The following is an 18197-nucleotide window of genomic DNA, read 5'->3' on the forward strand; positions in this document are numbered from 1 at the left end:
CATCTTGCTGTGCACTTGCCTGCCATTGGCCATTTCCCAGGCCCTGTCCGCCCCTGAGCCCAGCCCCTGGTACCTTTATTCCTCATCGAGACGCTGTGCAGAGCTGAATTATTCTTCGCTTGGGCTGCCTTCAGCTGCTGCAATGAATAACAGAAGCAAAACAGCCAACGTTAATCACAGAGCAACCACTGTCTGCCTGGGAACACCCTTCCCCAGTCCACCCTGACGGCCAGGCTTTCCATCCAAACCTCCGATGTCACGCTGTAATGGCACCCTCCCAGCCAGTGGGGGCGCTGTGCAGCTCCTCCAAGGGGTGGGGGAGAGAGGGGGGAGAGAGAGGGAGAGGGGCAGAGAGAGAGGGAGGGGGGAGAGAGAGGGAGAGGGGCAGAGAGAGAGGGAGGGGTAGAGGAGGGAGAGAGAGGGAAAGGGGCAGAGAGAGAGGGAGGGGGGAGAGAGAGGGAAAGGGGCAGAGAGAGAGGGAGGGGGGAGAGAGAGAGGGGAAAGGGGCAGAGAGAGAGGGAGGGGGGAGAGAGAGGGAAAGGGGCAGAGAGAGAGGGAGGGGGGAGAGAGAGGGAAAGGGGCAGAGAGAGAGGGAGGGGGGAGAGAGAGGGAAAGGGGCAGAGAGAGAGAAAGGGGCAGAGGGAGAGGGAGGGGGGGAGAGAGGGTGAGGGGGAGAGGGTGAAGGAGGGAGGGGGATCAGGACAGAAAGAGAGGAAGGAGAGATGGGAGGTGGGTGTCAGAGAGGGAGGGGAGGGGAGGGAAGATGAGGGAGGGGAGGGGAGTGATAGGGTGGAGGTAGGGAGGGAAGGTGTGGGGAGGGAAAGGGAGGGGAGAGGAGTGATAGGGTGGGAGAGGGGTGGGGAGGGGGAGGGGAGGTGGGTGTCAGAGAGGGAGGGGAGGGGAGGGGAGGGGGGTGTCAGAGAGGGAGGGGGGAGGGGAGGGGGGTGTCAGAGAGGGAGGGGAGGTGGGTGTCAGAGAGGGAGGGGAGGGGAGGGGAGGTGGGTGTCAGAGAGAGAGGGGAGGTGGGTGTCTGAGGGGGTGGGGTGGGGGGTGTCTGAGGGGGAGGTGGGTGTCAGAGAGGGAGGGGAGGTGGGTATGTGAGGAGGAGGGGAGGAAATGGGTGTCTGAGGGAGTGGGGGGGGAGAGGTGGGGGGTGTCTCAGGGGGAGGGGAGGGGGGTGTCTGAGGGGGGTGGGGTCTCCTGTGAACGCTGACCTGGAATCAGACACTGGGCAGAGTTCATCCTCTTACCTTCTGTTTGACTTTGGTGCAGGAGGAGAGACCGTCTTTACAGCTCTTGTGGATAGTCACATTGCAATCTGGGGAGAGAGGGAGGGAGGGAGTGTGAGAGAGAAAACAACGAGGGAACGAGTGAGGGAGAGGCAGAGACAGAGGGAGAGAGAGAGAGAGACAGGGTGAGACAGAGAGAGAGAAAGTGGGATAGAGAGAGTGAGGGAGAGGCAGAGACAGAGGGAGAGAGAGAGAGAGACAGGGTGAGACAGAGAGAGAGAAAGTGGGATAGAGAGAGTGAGGGAGAGGCAGAGACAGAGGGAGAGAGAGAGAGAGACAGGGTGAGACAGAGAGAGAGAAAGTGGGATAGAGAGAGTGAGGGAGAGGCAGAGACAGAGGGAGGGAGAGAGAGAGACAGGGTGAGACAGAGAGAGAGAAAGTGGGATAGAGAGAGTGAGGGAGAGGCAGAGACAGAGGGAGAGAGAGAGACAGGGTGAGACAGAGAGAGAGAAAGTGGGATAGAGAGAGTGAGGGAGAGGCAGAGCAGAGGTGGACAGAGAGAGAGAGAAAGAGGGAGAGAGAGAGAGACACACACAGAGAGAGGCAGGGTGAAAGAGTGTGAGAGAGAAAACAACGAGGGAACGAGTGAGTGAGAGGCAGAGACAGAGGGAGAGAGAGAGACAGGGTGAGACAGAGAGAGAGAAAGTGGGATAAAGAGAGTGGGGGAGAGGCAGAGAGAGAGAGAAAGAGGGAGAGAGAGGGAGTGGGTGAGACAGAGAGAGGGAGTGGGACAGGGAGAAAGAGAGAGAGAGAAAAAGAGGGACACTGGGATAGAGAAAGGCAGAGACGAAATGGAAATCACCTGCCCACAGATACCATCCGTGTGAATACTGTACTGCAGATCATAACAGCCTGCATTTATATAGCACCCAGGATGTTGCACAGCATCCCACGGACTGACATTGCAGCATTATTGAAAGTACACATGACCCTGAATTCGAGGAGATCTCGGGGTGGGGTAGGTAAACAGGACCTCACACACAACGGGGTGGCTCAGGGTTTCAGGAGGAGGGGATGGGGGGAGTGGGGGGGCAGGATAGAGAGAGAAAATGAGGGACCGAGAGCGAGGGGCAGGATAGGGAGAGAGAAAGAGAGAGATAGAGATAGAAAGAGGGAGGCAGACAGAAAGAAGGATAAAGACAGAGAGAGAGAGCGACAGAATAAGTTAGAGAGAGTGAGGGAGAGAAACAGACAGACTGGGGGAGAGAGACGGTGAGAGGGGGAGAGGGAGGCAGAGGTGTTCTGGAGAGGACCTGCGAGTTCAGGCGTGGGGAGGGGGGGAGACTGTAGGACAGTGTGTGGGAGAGGACAGAACCATTAACAATCACAGGGTCAGGCCAGGAACAGGCCCGTCTCCCATTCCCATTGCTCAGGATTTCCATTCCCCACAGGAAGGTCAAACAGGGCATGCAGCACACAGAGAGAGAGACACAGAGAGAGAGAGAGAGAGAGAGACACACAGAGAGAGAGAGAGACACAGAGAGAGAGACACACACACACACACACACAGAGCCACACACAGACACACAAAGAGAGAGAGACACACACACAACCCTCCTCCACACACCCCCCTCCACACACAGAGTGACACACACACACAGACACACACATACACACACACAGACACACACCCCCCCCACACACAACCCCCCCCACACACACCCCAAACACACACACACACACCCACACACATAGAGTGACACACACACACAGACAGACACACACAGACACAGAGAGAGACACACACACAGACACACACACACAGACTCACATACACACAGACACACACACACACAGAGACACACACACACAGAGACTCACACAGAGAACTCACACAGAGAGCTCACACAGACACAAAAAGTGACACACACCCAGAGACTCACACACACAGACACACACGAGACACACACACAGACTCACACAGACACAGACACACAGAGTGACACACCCAGAGACTCACACAGAGACACACACACAGACACACGCATACACTGGCACCGAACTCCCTGGAAGGAGCTGTTGTGTTATGTTTGGTGGAAACAAGGCGAGTTGAGGTGGGAAGGTGTTGTTTCTGTGTGTGGGCAGTCACACACTGAGCTCTGACACTCCGTCTCAGATAGACTGAACACCAGCTCCCTGCCTCTGACTGGGGCTGACTCACAGCACACAGCCCTGCCCAACCTCACCCTCCCTCAGCCCGGGCACCTCGACCCCACCTGGGCACCCTCCGGGAAAGAGACACGTGCATTTCCATAGAGCCGGGCACATCCACAGGAGCTTGAAAAGGGAGGATGATCAGAAAACGTTTGCAAAAGATGGAGATTCTAGATCAGGTTGAGGGTGCGGGCTGAGACGTCAGGATGTACTTTGACACACAAGGGGCAGGAGACGTTTGGAGGTGTCTCCCACAAAAGGCGTGGGGTGCCGAATCAGTTGCTACTTTTAAATCCGAGACAGGTCATTCACGTCGGGTGGCGAACGCCCCAAGGGAGTTCGAGTGGAGTTAGGCCGCGGACCGGCGTCCTTGTCATGACAGACGAGGGGCCTTTGACAGGCAACCCAGTCCAATCCAAGGCCTACAACCGGGCCTTCGACTCAGCCTGAGGACGTTCCTCCCCGAAGCTGAGGCGAACCCCGGAGGCGGCACTTGCGGGTTGGGGGCGGTTGCCGGGCCGACTGGGAGGGATTCGGGGTGGAAAAGGGATAGGTGTAGCTGACTAGGCCCAAGATGGCCGCCGCAGGAGCCCAGCCTGTGGAGAGGACGCTGCGAGGATTGAGGGCACGTCCCTGACTACGTGTCACCGTGGGAGCCTGACAGACACATCCTCTCCGGCCACTTCCCCCCCCGACCTCGATGAAAACAAACAGCCCGCTAAGTGAAAGCTGACAGAACCGACTTCCTGTGCAGAACAAAACCCAGGGCAAACTGTTCTAGAAGCTTCCGTTTCCCTCAGTGACCCGCCTCAGCACGGTGAGGGCAAGGCAACTGCCAGTGTGGAGGGGAAGGTGATAAAACACAGGGACAGCACAGTCTTAGACAGAGAGGAAAGCTCCCTCTACACCGTCCTCCTCATCCCGGGCTCAGCACAAGGTTAGATACAGAGTAAAGCTCCCTCTACACCGTCCTCCTCATCCCAGGGACAGCACGGCGTTAGATACAGAGTAAAGCTCCCTCTACACCGTTCCCCCCCCATCCCAGGGGCAGCACGGGGTTAGATACAGAGTAAAGCTCCCTCTACACCGTCCTCCTCATCCCAGGGACAGAACGGGGTTAGATACAGAGTAAAGCTCCCTCTACACTGTCCCCCCCCCATCCCAGGGGCAGCACGGGGTTAGATACAGAGTAAAGCTCCCTATACACTGTCCCCCCACCATCCCAGGGACAGCACGGGGTTAGATACAGAGTAAAATTCCCTCTACACTGTCCACCCCATCCCAGGGACAGCATGGGGTTTAGATACAGAGTAAAGCTCCCTCTACACCATCCTCCCCATCCCAGGTTCAGCACGGGGCTAGATACAGAGTAAAGCTCCCTCTACACTGTTCCCCCCCCATCCCAGGGACAGCACGGGGTTAGATACAGAGTAAAGCTCCCTCTACACTGTCCCCCCCATCCTAGGGACAGGGACAGCACGGGGGTTAGGTTTCGGGCTGGGGACTATTCTGGGTGATGTGAGTGGGACAGTATCTTGTCACAATCTGCAGATTGCTGCTGGTTCTGGTCTGCTCCTCAGACCCTGCTCTTCACCCTGTTATCATTTCCAGGCGCTAGAGAAATGCAGGTCCCCATCCTCCCAGGCCAGTGAGGGAGAATGAAAGTATGATTTGTAGGAGGGTCAGTGCTGAGGGAGTGGGCACTGTCGGAGGGTCAGCGCTGAGGGAGCGGGCACTGTCAGAGGGTCAGTGCTGAGGGAGTGGGCACTGTCGGAGGGTCAGCGCTGAGGGAGCGGGCACTGTCGGAGGGTCAACGCTGAGGGAGTGGGCACTGTTGGAGGGTCAGTGCTGAGGGAGTGGGCACTGTCAGAGGGTCAGTGCTGAGGCAGCGGGCGCTGTCGGAGGGTCAGTGTTGAGGGAGGGTCAGCGCTGAGGGAGCGGACGCTGTCGGAGGGTTGGTGCTGTCAGAGGGTCAGTGCTGAGGGAGCGGGCGCTGAGGGAGTGGATGCTGTGGGAGGGTCAGCGCTGAGGGAGCGGGTGCTGTGGGAAGGTCAGCGCTGAGGGAGTGGGCACTGTCAGAGGGTCAGTGCTGAGGGAGCGGGCACTGTCGGAGGGTCAGTGTTGAGGGAGGGTCAGCGCTGAGGGAGCGGGTGCTGTGGGAAGGTCAGCACTGAGGGAGCGGGTGCTGTGGGAAGGTCAGCGCTGAGGGTGTGCTGCACTGTCAGAGGGTCAGCGCTGAGGGTGTGCTGCACTGTCGGACGGTCAGCGCTGAGGGATCGCCTATTTTGGACAGAGAGCCTGGATTGGGGTCAGACCCCCCCGGGGGAGCTCCCGGTGCAAATATTTACCCTGTTGCCCCCAATCCAGCATCATTTGGGGGAAAGCAATCTAGGAGATAATCAGAATAATCTTGTGGGATCCTGCTGTACCCTGATTGGCTGCCGTGTCTCCGACGTTGCAACAACAATTGGCTTTGAGCTCCCTAGGATGGCAAAAAGGCTCTAGAGAAATGCAGGTCCTTGGGAACGGAGCCAGAATGAGAGACAGAGGGAGGTGATTGCCAGGGGGTAGGGGTGAAAAAAACCCCTGCCCAACAGGACCTGCCCCCTCAGGGCCTGAGTTAAGAGAAGCCTGCGCAGTAGGCCCGGGTTGGTTGGCGTGGTTTCTGCGAAGGAGCCTGAGGCCTAGTCAGCTCAGGGTTAACACAGCTGGAGTCAGCTGCCAAGCATAACAGTTAGTCTGTGCCGAGGGGGTGGTGGTGAATTCCAGTCTGGGGGACGTCACACTTGGTGCTTTCACATCCTCTAACAACTGTTTACGGAGGCCAGGGTGGGGTAGCAGGTTGAGTGGGAAGGGCCTGCCGTGTCCGGCCTTGACACACATCAAGTTCAAACAGCTGCGGTCAATAAAGGCAGGCTCTCAGAGCGACTCTAGGCCAGGCCCAGACTCAGAGACACTGAAAGGCTGCATTGTCCCAATACAGCAACTCTGGATCGAGGGAGGGACAGAGAGGGAGAGAGAAGGAGGGAGGGAGGGAGAGAGAGAGAGAGAGAGAGGGCGGGAAGGGGTACAGAGAGGGAGAGAGAGAGAGATAAGGAAGGAGGGAGGGAGGGGGAGAGAGAGAGGGCGGGACGGGGTAGAGAGAGGGGGAGAGAGAGAGAGATAAGGAGGGAGGGAAGGAGAGAGAGGGAGGGTGGGAGAGAAGGTGGGGAGGCAGAGTAAGGGCGGGAGAGAGGGAGGAGGACAGAGGGAGGGAGAATGAGAAAGGGGGGAGCGAAGGGGGGTAGAGAGAGAAGGAGGCAGAGAAGAATGAGGGAGAGAGAAAGTCAGAGAGAGAAGGAGGGGGGGGAGAAAGAGAGATGGAGGAGGGAAAAGAGAAAGAGGGAGAGAGAAGAGGTGGGAGAGGGTGAGGGAGGGAGAGAGAGAGATAGAGATGGGGCAAGAGAAAGAGGGAGAGAGATAAAAACAGAGAGAGATGGAGATGAGGAGGGAGAGAGTGAGGAATAGGGAGAGGGGAGTGATCGAGGGAGAGAGTTTGAGCTGGGTGAGAAAGAGTGATGAGGAGAGGGAAAGGGAGACAGATGGGAGACAGGGAACACGTGAACGAGAGCGTGTGGGAGAGAGAGCTGGGGGGGGGGCTGGGTAAGGATGCCATCTGTACAGGAAGTTTGGCCTGGTGACTGGGTAAGGCACCCGCTGTCTCTCAGCAAACGTTGTCTAGGAAACTATCAGCTCTTCCTTGGAGATTGATCCCTCTCTCTCTCTCTCTCTCTGTGCTGCTATACGTCAACAAGGGGAGCTGGACTCAGGAGCCCGAAGCTCCCACAGCCTACCTACCCGTGAGCCCAGCTCCTCAGGCAGAAGCCTAAGGCCTACCGTCAGGTTGGACAGGGCCCAGACTGGGCCCAAACTGAGGCCTCAGCCGAGTCTGTACCGACTTACACAGGGACAGGAGGCCATTTAGCCCTCCATCCTCCAGCCTGTACACAGGGACAGGAGGCCATTTAGCCCTCCATCCTCCAGCCTGTACACAGGGACAGGAGGCCATTTAGCCCTCCATCCTCCAGCCTGTACACAGGGACAGGAGGCCATTTAGCCCTCCATCCTCCAGCCTGTACACAGGGACAGGAGGCCATTTAGCCCTCCATCCTCCAGCCTGTACACAGGGACAGGAGGCCATTTAGCCCTCCATCCTCCAGACTGTACACAGGGACAGGAGGCCATTTAGCCCTCCATCCTCCAGCCTGTACACAGGGACAGGAGGCCATTTAGCCCTCCATCCTCCAGCCTGTACACAGGGACAGGAGGCCATTTAGCCCTCCATCCTCCAGACTGTACACAGGGACAGGAGGCCATTTAGCCCTCCATCCTCCAGCCTGTACACAGGGACAGGAGGCCATTTAGCCCTCCATCCTCCAGCCTGTACACAGGGACAGGAGGCCATTTAGCCCTCTCTCCTCCAGCCTGTTACACAGGGACAGGAGACCCTCTGGGAGGGGGAGTAATTCTGGTGAATTTGCATGTTACCCACGACCCAGAGGGTGAAATGTCCTTTTATTTTGAGGGGGCTGTGGCTCAGATCCAGGGGATCGGGATGGTCTCCGGTCACTCCAGGACAGAGCAGGCACCGTCAGACAGGAGAGGGAGAGAGAGAGGGAGAGAGAGAGAAAGGGGGAGGGAGACAGAAGGAGGGGGAAGGGGGTGAGAGAGAGGGGGGGAGAGAAGGGAGAAAGAGAGAGAGTGGGAGGGAGAGGGAGAGAAGAAGAGAAACAGGGGAGAGAGAGAGGGAAGGAAGAGAAGGAGAGAGAGAGAGAGAAGGGGATGAGGGAGATGGAGGGAGGGAGAAGGGGAGAGGCTGGGTAAGGGAAGGAGAGAGCGAGGGGGTCAGAGGGAGGGAGAGAGAGTGCTAGTGGGGTTAGAGAGAAAGAGAGAGAGGGAGGAAGAGGGAGAGAGTGAAAGCAAGGGGAAAGACAGAGAGAGAAGGGGAGGAAGAGAGAAGGAAGGGGAGGGGGGAAAGAGAGGGGGAGGGAGAGAGAGGGGTGAGAGAGGGTGGAGACAGTGAGGGAAAGAGAGAGAGATAGAGAGTAGGGTGCGGGAGAGAGAGAGAGAGGGAAAAAGGAGGGGACAGAGAGAGAGAGAGATCTTGCATGGGGGGGGAAGAGTGAGAGGGAGAGAGATAGAGCGAGGGGGGAGTTGGAGGTGGAGAAAGGGGGAGAGAGCGAGGAATAGGGAGAGGGGAGTGATCGAGGGAGAGAGTTTGAGCTGGGTGAGAAAGAGTGATGAGGAGAGGGAAAGGGAGACAGATGGGAGGCAGGGAACACGTGAACGAGAGCGTGTGGGAGAGAGAGCTGGGGGGGGGGCTGGGTAAGGATGCCATCTGTACAGGAAGTTTGGCCTGGTGACTGGGTAAGGCACCCGCTGTCTCTCAGCAAACGTTGTCTAGGAAACTATCAGCTCTTCCTTGGAGATTGATCCCTCTCTCTCTCTCTCTCTGTGCTGCTATACGTCAACAAGGGGAGCTGGACTCAGGAGCCCGAAGCTCCCACAGCCTACCTACCCGTGAGCCCAGCTCCTCAGGCAGAAGCCTAAGGCCTACCGTCAGGTTGGACAGGGCCCAGACTGGGCCCAAACTGAGGCCTCAGCCGAGTCTGTACCGACTTACACAGGGACAGGAGCCCATTCAGCTCCCCTCCATCCTCCAGCCTGTACACAGGGACAGGAGGCCATTTAGCCCTCTCTCCTCCAGCCTGTACACAGGGACAGGAGACCCTCTGGGAGGGGGAGTAATTCTGGTGAATTTGCATGTTACCCACAACCCAGAGGGTGAAATGTCCTTTTATTTTGAGGGGGCTGTGGCTCAGATCCAGGGGATCGGGATGGTCTCCGGTCACTCCAGGACAGAGCAGGCACCGTCAGACAGGAGAGGGAGAGAGAGGCAGGAGGAGAGAGAGAAGGGAGGGAGAGATAGAGAGAAGGGGGAAAGAGAGAGAGGGAGGAGAGAGAGAGAGAAGGAGAGAGAGAGAGAAGGGAGGGAGAGATAGAGAGAAGGGGAGAGAGAGAGAGGTTGGAGAGAGAGAGCGAAGGAGGGAGAGAGAGAGGGAGGAGGAGAGAGAGGGAGGGAGAGAGAGAGAAGGGAGGGAGAGAGAGAGAAGGGGAGGGGGGGAGAGAGGGAGGGAGAGATATAGAGAAGGGTGGAGAAAGAGAGAGAAGGGGGGAGAGAGAGAAGGGGGAGAGATAGAGAGAAGGGGGGAGAGAGAGGGATGGAGAGAGAGAGAGAAGAGTGTGGAGAGATAGGGAGGGGAGGGTGGGAGGAAGAAATAGAGAGAAAGGAGGGAGAGATAGAGAGAAGGGGGAGAGAGAGAGAAGGAGGGAAACAGAGAGATAGAGAAGGGGGAAGAGACAGGGAGAGAGAGAGAGAAGGGGTGGGGGAGAGAGAGGCAGGAAGAGAGAAGGAGGAATACCAAAGAAGATAGAGTGAGGACTTAGGGTGGGATATGGCACCTTCCCCCACCCCCACCATCCACTTGAAAGAGACAATTACTGCAGTTCCGCAGAAGAATTATCTCAAGATGAAATGAATGAAGCAGGAAGTCCAATTATGCTCCATTTGGCAAGAGGTTCAGTCCTTTATTGCAGGGTGTGACAGGCTGTGATTGCAGACTCCGGACTAGCTGATAACGCCTGTTATCACAGGCTCCAGCCCCAAATTATACACCCTGAGGAGCTAGTTATTACATAGCTCCAACAACAAGGCAACAGCAGCTGTGGGAACAGAGACAGTGTGAACCACGCCAAGCATCAAACACAGCCAACAGATCATCAACGCTGTTATACCATCAACACTGCTGGGGCACGGGTCTGTCCCTGTATAACACTGGGGTACAGTACTGGTGGGGACGGGTCTGTCCCTGTATAACACTGGGGTACAGTACTGGTGGGGACGGGTCTGTCCCTGTATCACACTGGGGTACAGTACTGGTGGGGACGGGTCATTCACTGTATAACACTGGGGTACAGTACAGGTGGGGACATGTCTGACACTGTATAACACTGGGGTACAGTACTGGTAGGGACGGGTCTGTCCCTGTATAACACTGGGGAACAGTACTGGTGGGGATGGGTCTGTCACTGTATAACACTGGGGTACAGTACTGGTGGGGACGGGTTTGTCCCTGTATAACACTAGGGGTACAGTACTGGCGGGGACGGGTCTGTCCCTGTATAACACTGGGGTACAGTACTGGTGGGGACGGGTCTGTCCCTGTATAACACTGGGGTACAGTACTGGTGGGGACGGGTCTGTCCCTGTATAACACTGGGGTACAGTACTGGTGGGGAGGGGTCTGTCCCTGTATAACACTGGGGTACAGTACTGGTGGGGACGGGTCTGTCCCTGTATAACACTGAGGTACAGTACTGGTGGGGACGGGTCTGTTGCTGTATAACACTGGGGTACAGTACTGGTGGGGACGGGTCTGTCCCTGTATAACACTGGGGTACAGTACTGGTGGGGACGGGTCTGTCCCTGTATAACACTGAGGTACAGTACTGGTGGGGACGGGTCTGTCCCTGTATAACACTGGGGTACAGTACTGGTGGGGACGGGTCTGTCCCTGTATAACACTAGGGTACAGTACTGGTGGGGAGGGGTCTGTCCCTGTATAACACTGGGGTACAGTACTGGTGGGGACAGGTCTGTCCCTGTATAACACTGGGGTACAGTACTGGTGGGGACGGGTCTGTCCCTGTATAACACTGGGGTACAGTACTGGTGGGGACAGGTCTGTCCCTGTATAACACTGGGGTACAGTACTGGTGGGGACGGGTCTGTCCCTGTATAACACTGGGGTACAGTACTGGTGGGGACAGGTCTGTCCCTGTATAACACTGGGGTACAGTCCTGGTGGGGACGGGTCTGTCCCTGTATAACACTGGGGTACAGTACTGGTGGGGACGGGTCTGTCCCTGTATAACACTGGGGTACAGTACTGGTGGGGACGGGTCTGTCCCTGTATAACACTGGGGTACAGTACTGGTGGGGAGGGGTCTGTCCCTGTATAACACTGGGGTACAGTACTGGTGGGGAGGGGTCTGTCCCTGTATAACACTGGGGTACAGTACTGGTGGGGACGGGTCTGTCCCTGTATAACACTGGGGTACAGTACTGGTGGGGAGGGGTCTGTCCCTGTATAACACTGGGGTACAGTACAGGTGTGGCTGTGCCTGACACTGTATGTGACTGTACTCACTCGGACAGGCGAAGGCTTCCTTGCTGATGATGCTCTTGTTACAGACGTAGCACAATGTGTTCCCCGACACAGTGATGGTGTTGAAGAGGTGCCCATTGGTGATCCTCGTCTCTCGCTCCCTGGTCTCCTTCTCTCTCTCCTTCACCTTCTCTTTCGTCTGCGAGTAATGGGGGGGAGGAAGCGAGAGGGCGTTAAGGGGCGGCAGACACAAAGCAGCGACCTCCCCAACACCCTTCCCCCACCGTGGTTGGAGAGCTCTAGCAGCCCAGGCTAGATGGGCTGAAGGTCCTGACTAGCTCGAAAGGTTGGAAGTCTCAGCGGGGATCTTGTAGAATGCCCCAAGGACTTTGTCAGGTTAATGAGCTGGGTTTAATCTGGCTGGTTAAATACAAGGGGGACCCAGGCAGCTCTGAACAGTGCCCTGGGACCATTCTTACTCTCACTCTCTCTCTCTCCCAGGCTGTAACAAAACACTCGACAAGAGACGCAGGAGAGATCAGTGATTCCGATACTGGGTAGGGCAGCGGGGGGGGTGGGGAGGGAACGGGGAAGATTAGAACAGTCCAGAAGGACCGAGAGGACCTGGGATCTCTCCCGGAGAGTAGTGTAGGCCGAGGATTGTGGGTGGGGGTGATGGGGACGATGGTGTGAAGGTGGGGGAGACCCAGACAATGGCGAGGCCAGGGCGGGCGGTTGGAAGGGGGTGGCTAGGGGGAGGTGCGAGAGCCGGCTGTCGAAGTGAAACACGGACCCGGATATATCCCACTGGGAATTCGGGATAAATCTCTGCGCCCATTCCCCCCAACCTGAGATCAGGGACGGGGAGAGGGACATAGATTGGAGAGCAAAGGTCGGGATGGATATCAAGGGTGAAAGGTCAGGGACACACTGGCGATCAAGGGTGAAAGGTCAGGGACACACTGGTGACCAAGGGTGAAAGGTCAGGGATACAGACTGGTGCCCAGGGGTGAAAGGTCAGGGACACTGGTGACCAGGAATAAAGGTTCGGGGAAATTGATTGGTGACCAGGGGTGAAAGGTCAGGGATACTGACTGGTGACCTTGGGTGAAAGGTCAGGGATACTGACTGGTGACTAGGGGTGAAAGGTCAGGGATACTGACTGGTGACCTGGGGTGAAAGGTCAGGGATGCAGACCGGTGCCCAGGGGTGAAAGGTCGGGGACACTGGTGACCAGGAATAAAAGGTCAGGGATACTGACCGGTGACCTGGGGTGAAAGGTCAGGGATACTGACTGGCAACTGGGGGAAAGGTCAGGGATACTGACTGGCGAGCAGGGGCGAGAGGTCGTGGCACTGATTGCCGAGCAGGGGTGAGAGGTCAGGGGCACTGACCGGTGACCGGGTTGAAAGGTGGGTGGGTGGGAAGGGGATGACAGCGCCAGGGTTAGGGGGTGGGGCGCAGGAGCAGGTCAGAACAAGCTGTTATTCGCCTGGGATCAAGGGGAGAGAGGGAGAGAGAGAGCGATAAATCTGCATTGGCAGCACTGAGGCACGTCTATTCATGTGGACAATGGTGGGAACGGAGCCAGGGACAGGCGCTTTGGAAACAGAGGTCAGGGTGCGGCTGTGTGTGTGTGTATTCAGCACTTTCCGTGTCAAAACTTAGTCACAATAACAACGGCCTGTATTCACAGCCAGAGCAAATAGAGGCCTCTTGACTGACTCCGGCCTGTTCAACCAGACCGTCGCCTTCACTTCTTTGCTGTAACCCCTTCAACCCGATTTTAAAACAAACTCTCGCCACCTCAGTGTCGACGTTCCTAACCAGTGCCGGGGGAGAGGGTCCCGAATTCTAAAGCCCCCAACCCCACCACTGCCTCCAATTTGGCTCCCATGAGGCCATTCGGTCCACCTGGTCTCTTCCGCCCATGGCGCGGCCTTCTGACGACTATCCGTCAGATACCAGGGGTGGGCGCAGAATGAGGCCACTCGTGCCCCTGGCCCAAGACTGTCCCCTTCAGCCGTCTCCAACCCCTTCCGCTTGCTTCGCCCCAATCCAATCTGTCAATCATCCCCGGCCCTTTGAGGGGATTCTGCTCCCACTCCCTGATCTCCAATCGAGGGGGGGGTATGAGCCAAGTCCGTCCTATTATCTACGCAACCCACTCCCCCAATATTAAACCCTTTCCTCTGCCCCACTCAAAGCCCCCACCCCTGGGGATATCGGCCGGACATGCAGAGCACTCTAACCCTGCACATCGCTGGGCACTATGGGACAATTTAGCATGGTCAATCCACCGTAACCTGCAAATCCCTGGGCACTATGGGACAATTTAGCACGGCCAATCCACCCTAACCTGCACATCCCTGGACACTATGGGACAATTTAGCACGGCCAATCCACCCTAACCTGCACATCCCTGGGCACTACGGGACAATTTAGCATGGCCAATCCACCCTAACCTGCACATCCCTGGGCACTACGGGACAATTTAGCATGGCCAATCCACCCTAACCTGCACATCCCTGGGCACTACGGGACAATTTAGCATGGCCAATCCACCCTAACCTGTACATCCCTGGGCACTATGGGACAATTTAGCATGGCCAATCCACCCTAACCTGCACATCCCTGGGCACTACGGGACAATTTAGCATGGCCAATCCACCCTAACCTGCACATCCCTGGGCACTACGGGACAATTTAGCATGGCCAATCCACCCTAACCTGCACATCCCTGGGCACTACGGGACAATTTAGCATGGCCAATCCACCCTAACCTGCACATCCCTGGGCACTACGGGACAATTTAGCATGGCCAACCCACCCTAACCTGCACATCCCTGGGCACTATGGGACAGTTTAGCACGGCCAATCCACCCTAACCTGCACATCCCTGGACACTATGGGACAATTTAGCACGGCCAATCCACCCTAACCTGCACATCCCTGGGCACTACAGGACAATTTTGCATGGCCAACCCACCCCAACCTGCACATCCCTGGGCACTATGGGACAATTTAGCATGGCCAATCCACCCTAACCTGCACATCCCTGGGCACTATAGGACAATTTAGCATGGCCAATCCACCCTAACCTGCACATTCCTGGGCACTATGGGACAGTTTAGCATGGCCAATCCACCCTAACCTGCACATTTTTGGACTGTGGGAGGAAAGCGGATCTCCCAGAGGATACCTACGCAGACAGTGGCAGGGAATGTGCAAACTCCACACAGACAGTCGCCCGGAGGCTGGGATCGAACCCGGGTCCCTGGCGTCGTTGCTGCCAGACCTGCTGAGTTTTCCCCAGCTCTTTACTGTAGGGTTGGGGAGAGGCAAGGCTTTCGAGTGTTCCTGGGAACGTCCACCTGTCTGTCATTCCGTACAGCGGGAGAACAGGGTCACGGACGGGCAGAGGAAGACTCAAGGCCAAACCTCCCCACAGCTCTCACAGAGCTCCATCTCCTGATGGTGCTCTCACTGAGAGACCCCCTGTCTGACAGTTCAGAACCTCACCCAGTCTCTGTCCCACAGCAAGGAGCCAAACACTCAGCGGAAACGACGCTGGGAAATCCCCCCCACCCACCCCACACCTCATCACATCACATTCCCAGCAACGAATGACAATACTTGGGCAGGAAGGGGCATTCCGACAGACTATAAATACACCCGACAGCCCACACTGTAACACACTGATACACCCGACAGCCCACACTGTAACACATTGATATACCCCACACCCCTCACTGTAACACACTGATATACCCCACACCCCTCACTGTAACACACTGATATACCCCATACCCCTCACTGTAACACACTGATATACCCCACACCCCTCACTGTAACACACTGATACACCCCACACCCCTCACTGTAACACACTGATATACCCCACACCCCTCACTGCAACACACTGATATACCCCACACACCTCACTGTAACACACTGATATACCCCACACCCCTCACTGTAACACACTGATATACCCCACACTCCTCAATGTAATACACTGATACACCCCACACCCCTCACTGTAACACACTGATATACCCCACACCGCTCACTGCAACACACTGATATACCCCACACCTCTCACTGTAACACACTGATATACCCCACACGCCTCACTGTAACACACTGAAACACCCCACACCCATCACTGTAAAACACTGATACACCCCACACCCCTCATTGTAACAAACTAATACACCCGACACGCCTCACTGTAACACACTGATACACCCCACACCCCTCACTGTAACACACTGGTACACCCCACACCCCTCACTGTAACACACTGAGAAAGCCCACACCCCTCACTGTAACACTCTGATATACCCCACACCCCTCACTGTAACACACTGATATACCCCACGCCCCTCACTGTAACACACTGATACACCCCACACCCCTCACTGTAACACACTGATATACCCCACACCCCTCACGGTAACACTCTGATATTCCCCACACCCCTCACTGTGACACACTGAGATACCCCACACCCCGCACTGTAACACACTGATATACCCCAGACCCCTCGATGTAACACACTGATATACCCGACACCCCTCGCTGTAACACAATGATACACCCCTCACTGTAACACACTGATATACCCCACACCCCTCACTGTAACACACTGATATACCCCACGCCCCTCACTGTAACACACTGATATACCCCACACCCCTCACTGTAACACACTAATATTCCCCACACCCCGCACTGTAACACACTGATATATCCCACACCCCTCACTGTAACACACTGATACACCCCACACCCCTCACTGTAACACTCTGATACACCCCACACCCCTCACTGTAACACACTGATACACCCCACACCCCTCACTGTAACACACCGATACACCCCACACCCCTCACTGTACAACTCTGATACACCCCACACCCCTCACTGTAACACACTGATACACCCCACACCCCTCACTGTAACACACTGATATACCCCACACTCCTCACGGTAACACAGATATACCCCACACCCATCACTGTAACACACTGATATACCCCACACCCCTCACTGTAACACACTGATACACCCGACACCCCTCACTGTAACACACTGATATACCCCACACCCCTCACTGTAACAAACTGATACACCCCACACCCCTCACTGTAACACACTGATACACCCCACACCCCGCACTCCCAGTAAGGGTCACTCACTGTGTAACCGTAGAGTTAGTGTTTATTCAGTAGGATAAGGGTCACTCGCTGTGTAACCGTACAGAGTCAGTGTTTATACAGCAGGGTAAGGGTCACTCACTGTGTAACCATACAGAGTCAGTGTTTATTCAGTAGGATAAGGGTCACTCGCTGTGTAACCGTACAGAGTCAGTGTTTATAAAGCAGGGTAAGGGTCACTCACTGTGTAACCGTACAGAGTCAGTGTTTATTCAGCAGGGTAAGGGTCACTCACTGTGTAACCGTACAGAGTCAGTGTTTATTCAGCAGGGTAAGGGTCACCTACTGTGTTACTGTGCAGAGTCAGTGTATATTCTGCGGGGTAAGGGTCACTCACTGTGTAACCGTACAGAGTCAGTGTTTATTCAGCAGGGTAAGGGTCACTCCCTGTGTAACTGTACAGAGTCAGTGTTTATACAGCAGAGTAAGGGTCACTCACTGTGTAACCGTGCAGAGTCAGTGTTTATTCAGCAGGGTAAGGGTCTCTCACTGTGTAAATGTACAGAGTCAGTGTTTATACAGCAGGGTAAGGGTCACTCACTGTGTAACCGTGCAGAGTCAGTGTTTATACAGCAGAGTAAGGGTCACTCACTGTGTAACCGTGCAGAGTCAGTGTTTATTCAGCAGGGTAAGGCTCACTCACTGTGTAAGTGTAAAGAGTCAGTGTTTATACAGCAGGGTAAGGGTCACTCAGTCACTCAGTACAGAGTCAGTGTTTATTCAGCAGGGTAAGGGTCACTCACTGTGTAACTGTACAGAGTCAGTGTTTATTCAGCAGGGTAAGCGTCACTCACTGTGTAACCGTACAGAGTCAGTGTTTATTCAGCAGGGTAAGGGTCACTCACTGTGTAACTGCAGAGTCAGTGTTTATTCTGCAGGGTAAGGGTCACTCACAGTGTAACCGTACAGAGTCAGTGTTTATTCAGCAGGGTAAGGGTCACTCACTGTGTAACCGTACAGAGTCAGTGTTTATTCAGCAGGGTAAGGGTCACTCACTGTGTAACCGTACAGAGTCAGTGTTTATTCAGCAGGGTAAGGGTCACTCACTGTGTAACTGCAGAGTCAGTGTTTATTCAGCAGGGTAAAGGTCACTCACTGTGTAACTGTACAGAGTCAGTGTTTATTCAGCAGGGTAAGGGTCACTCACTGTGTAACTGTACAGAGTCACTGTGTATTCAGCAGGGTAAGGGTCACTCACTGTGTAACTGTACAGAGTCAGTGTGTATTCAGCAGGGTAAGGGTTACTCACTGTGTAACTGTACAGAGTCAGTGTTTATTCAGCAGGGTAAGGGTCACTCACTGTGTAACTGTACAGAGTCAGTGTT

General features: G+C 55.7%; 1 protein-coding gene across 1 annotated transcript in view; it reads right to left on the minus strand.

Moving 5' to 3' along the window:
* Positions 1-18197, minus strand: part of LOC132814273 (rho guanine nucleotide exchange factor 2-like) — a 112076-nt gene that overhangs the window by 51926 nt on the left and 41953 nt on the right. Inside the window, exons 2-4 of the mRNA XM_060823458.1 lie at positions 11693-11849; positions 1251-1318; positions 74-137 (exon numbers count right to left, since the gene is read on the minus strand). Of these exons, the coding sequence (XP_060679441.1) occupies positions 74-137; positions 1251-1318; positions 11693-11849 (289 nt within the window). The remainder of the gene's footprint in view (positions 1-73; positions 138-1250; positions 1319-11692; positions 11850-18197) is intronic.

The sequence above is a fragment of the Hemiscyllium ocellatum genome, unplaced genomic scaffold (assembly GCF_020745735.1).
Source record: "Hemiscyllium ocellatum isolate sHemOce1 unplaced genomic scaffold, sHemOce1.pat.X.cur. scaffold_779_pat_ctg1, whole genome shotgun sequence".
NCBI lineage: Eukaryota > Metazoa > Chordata > Chondrichthyes > Orectolobiformes > Hemiscylliidae > Hemiscyllium > Hemiscyllium ocellatum.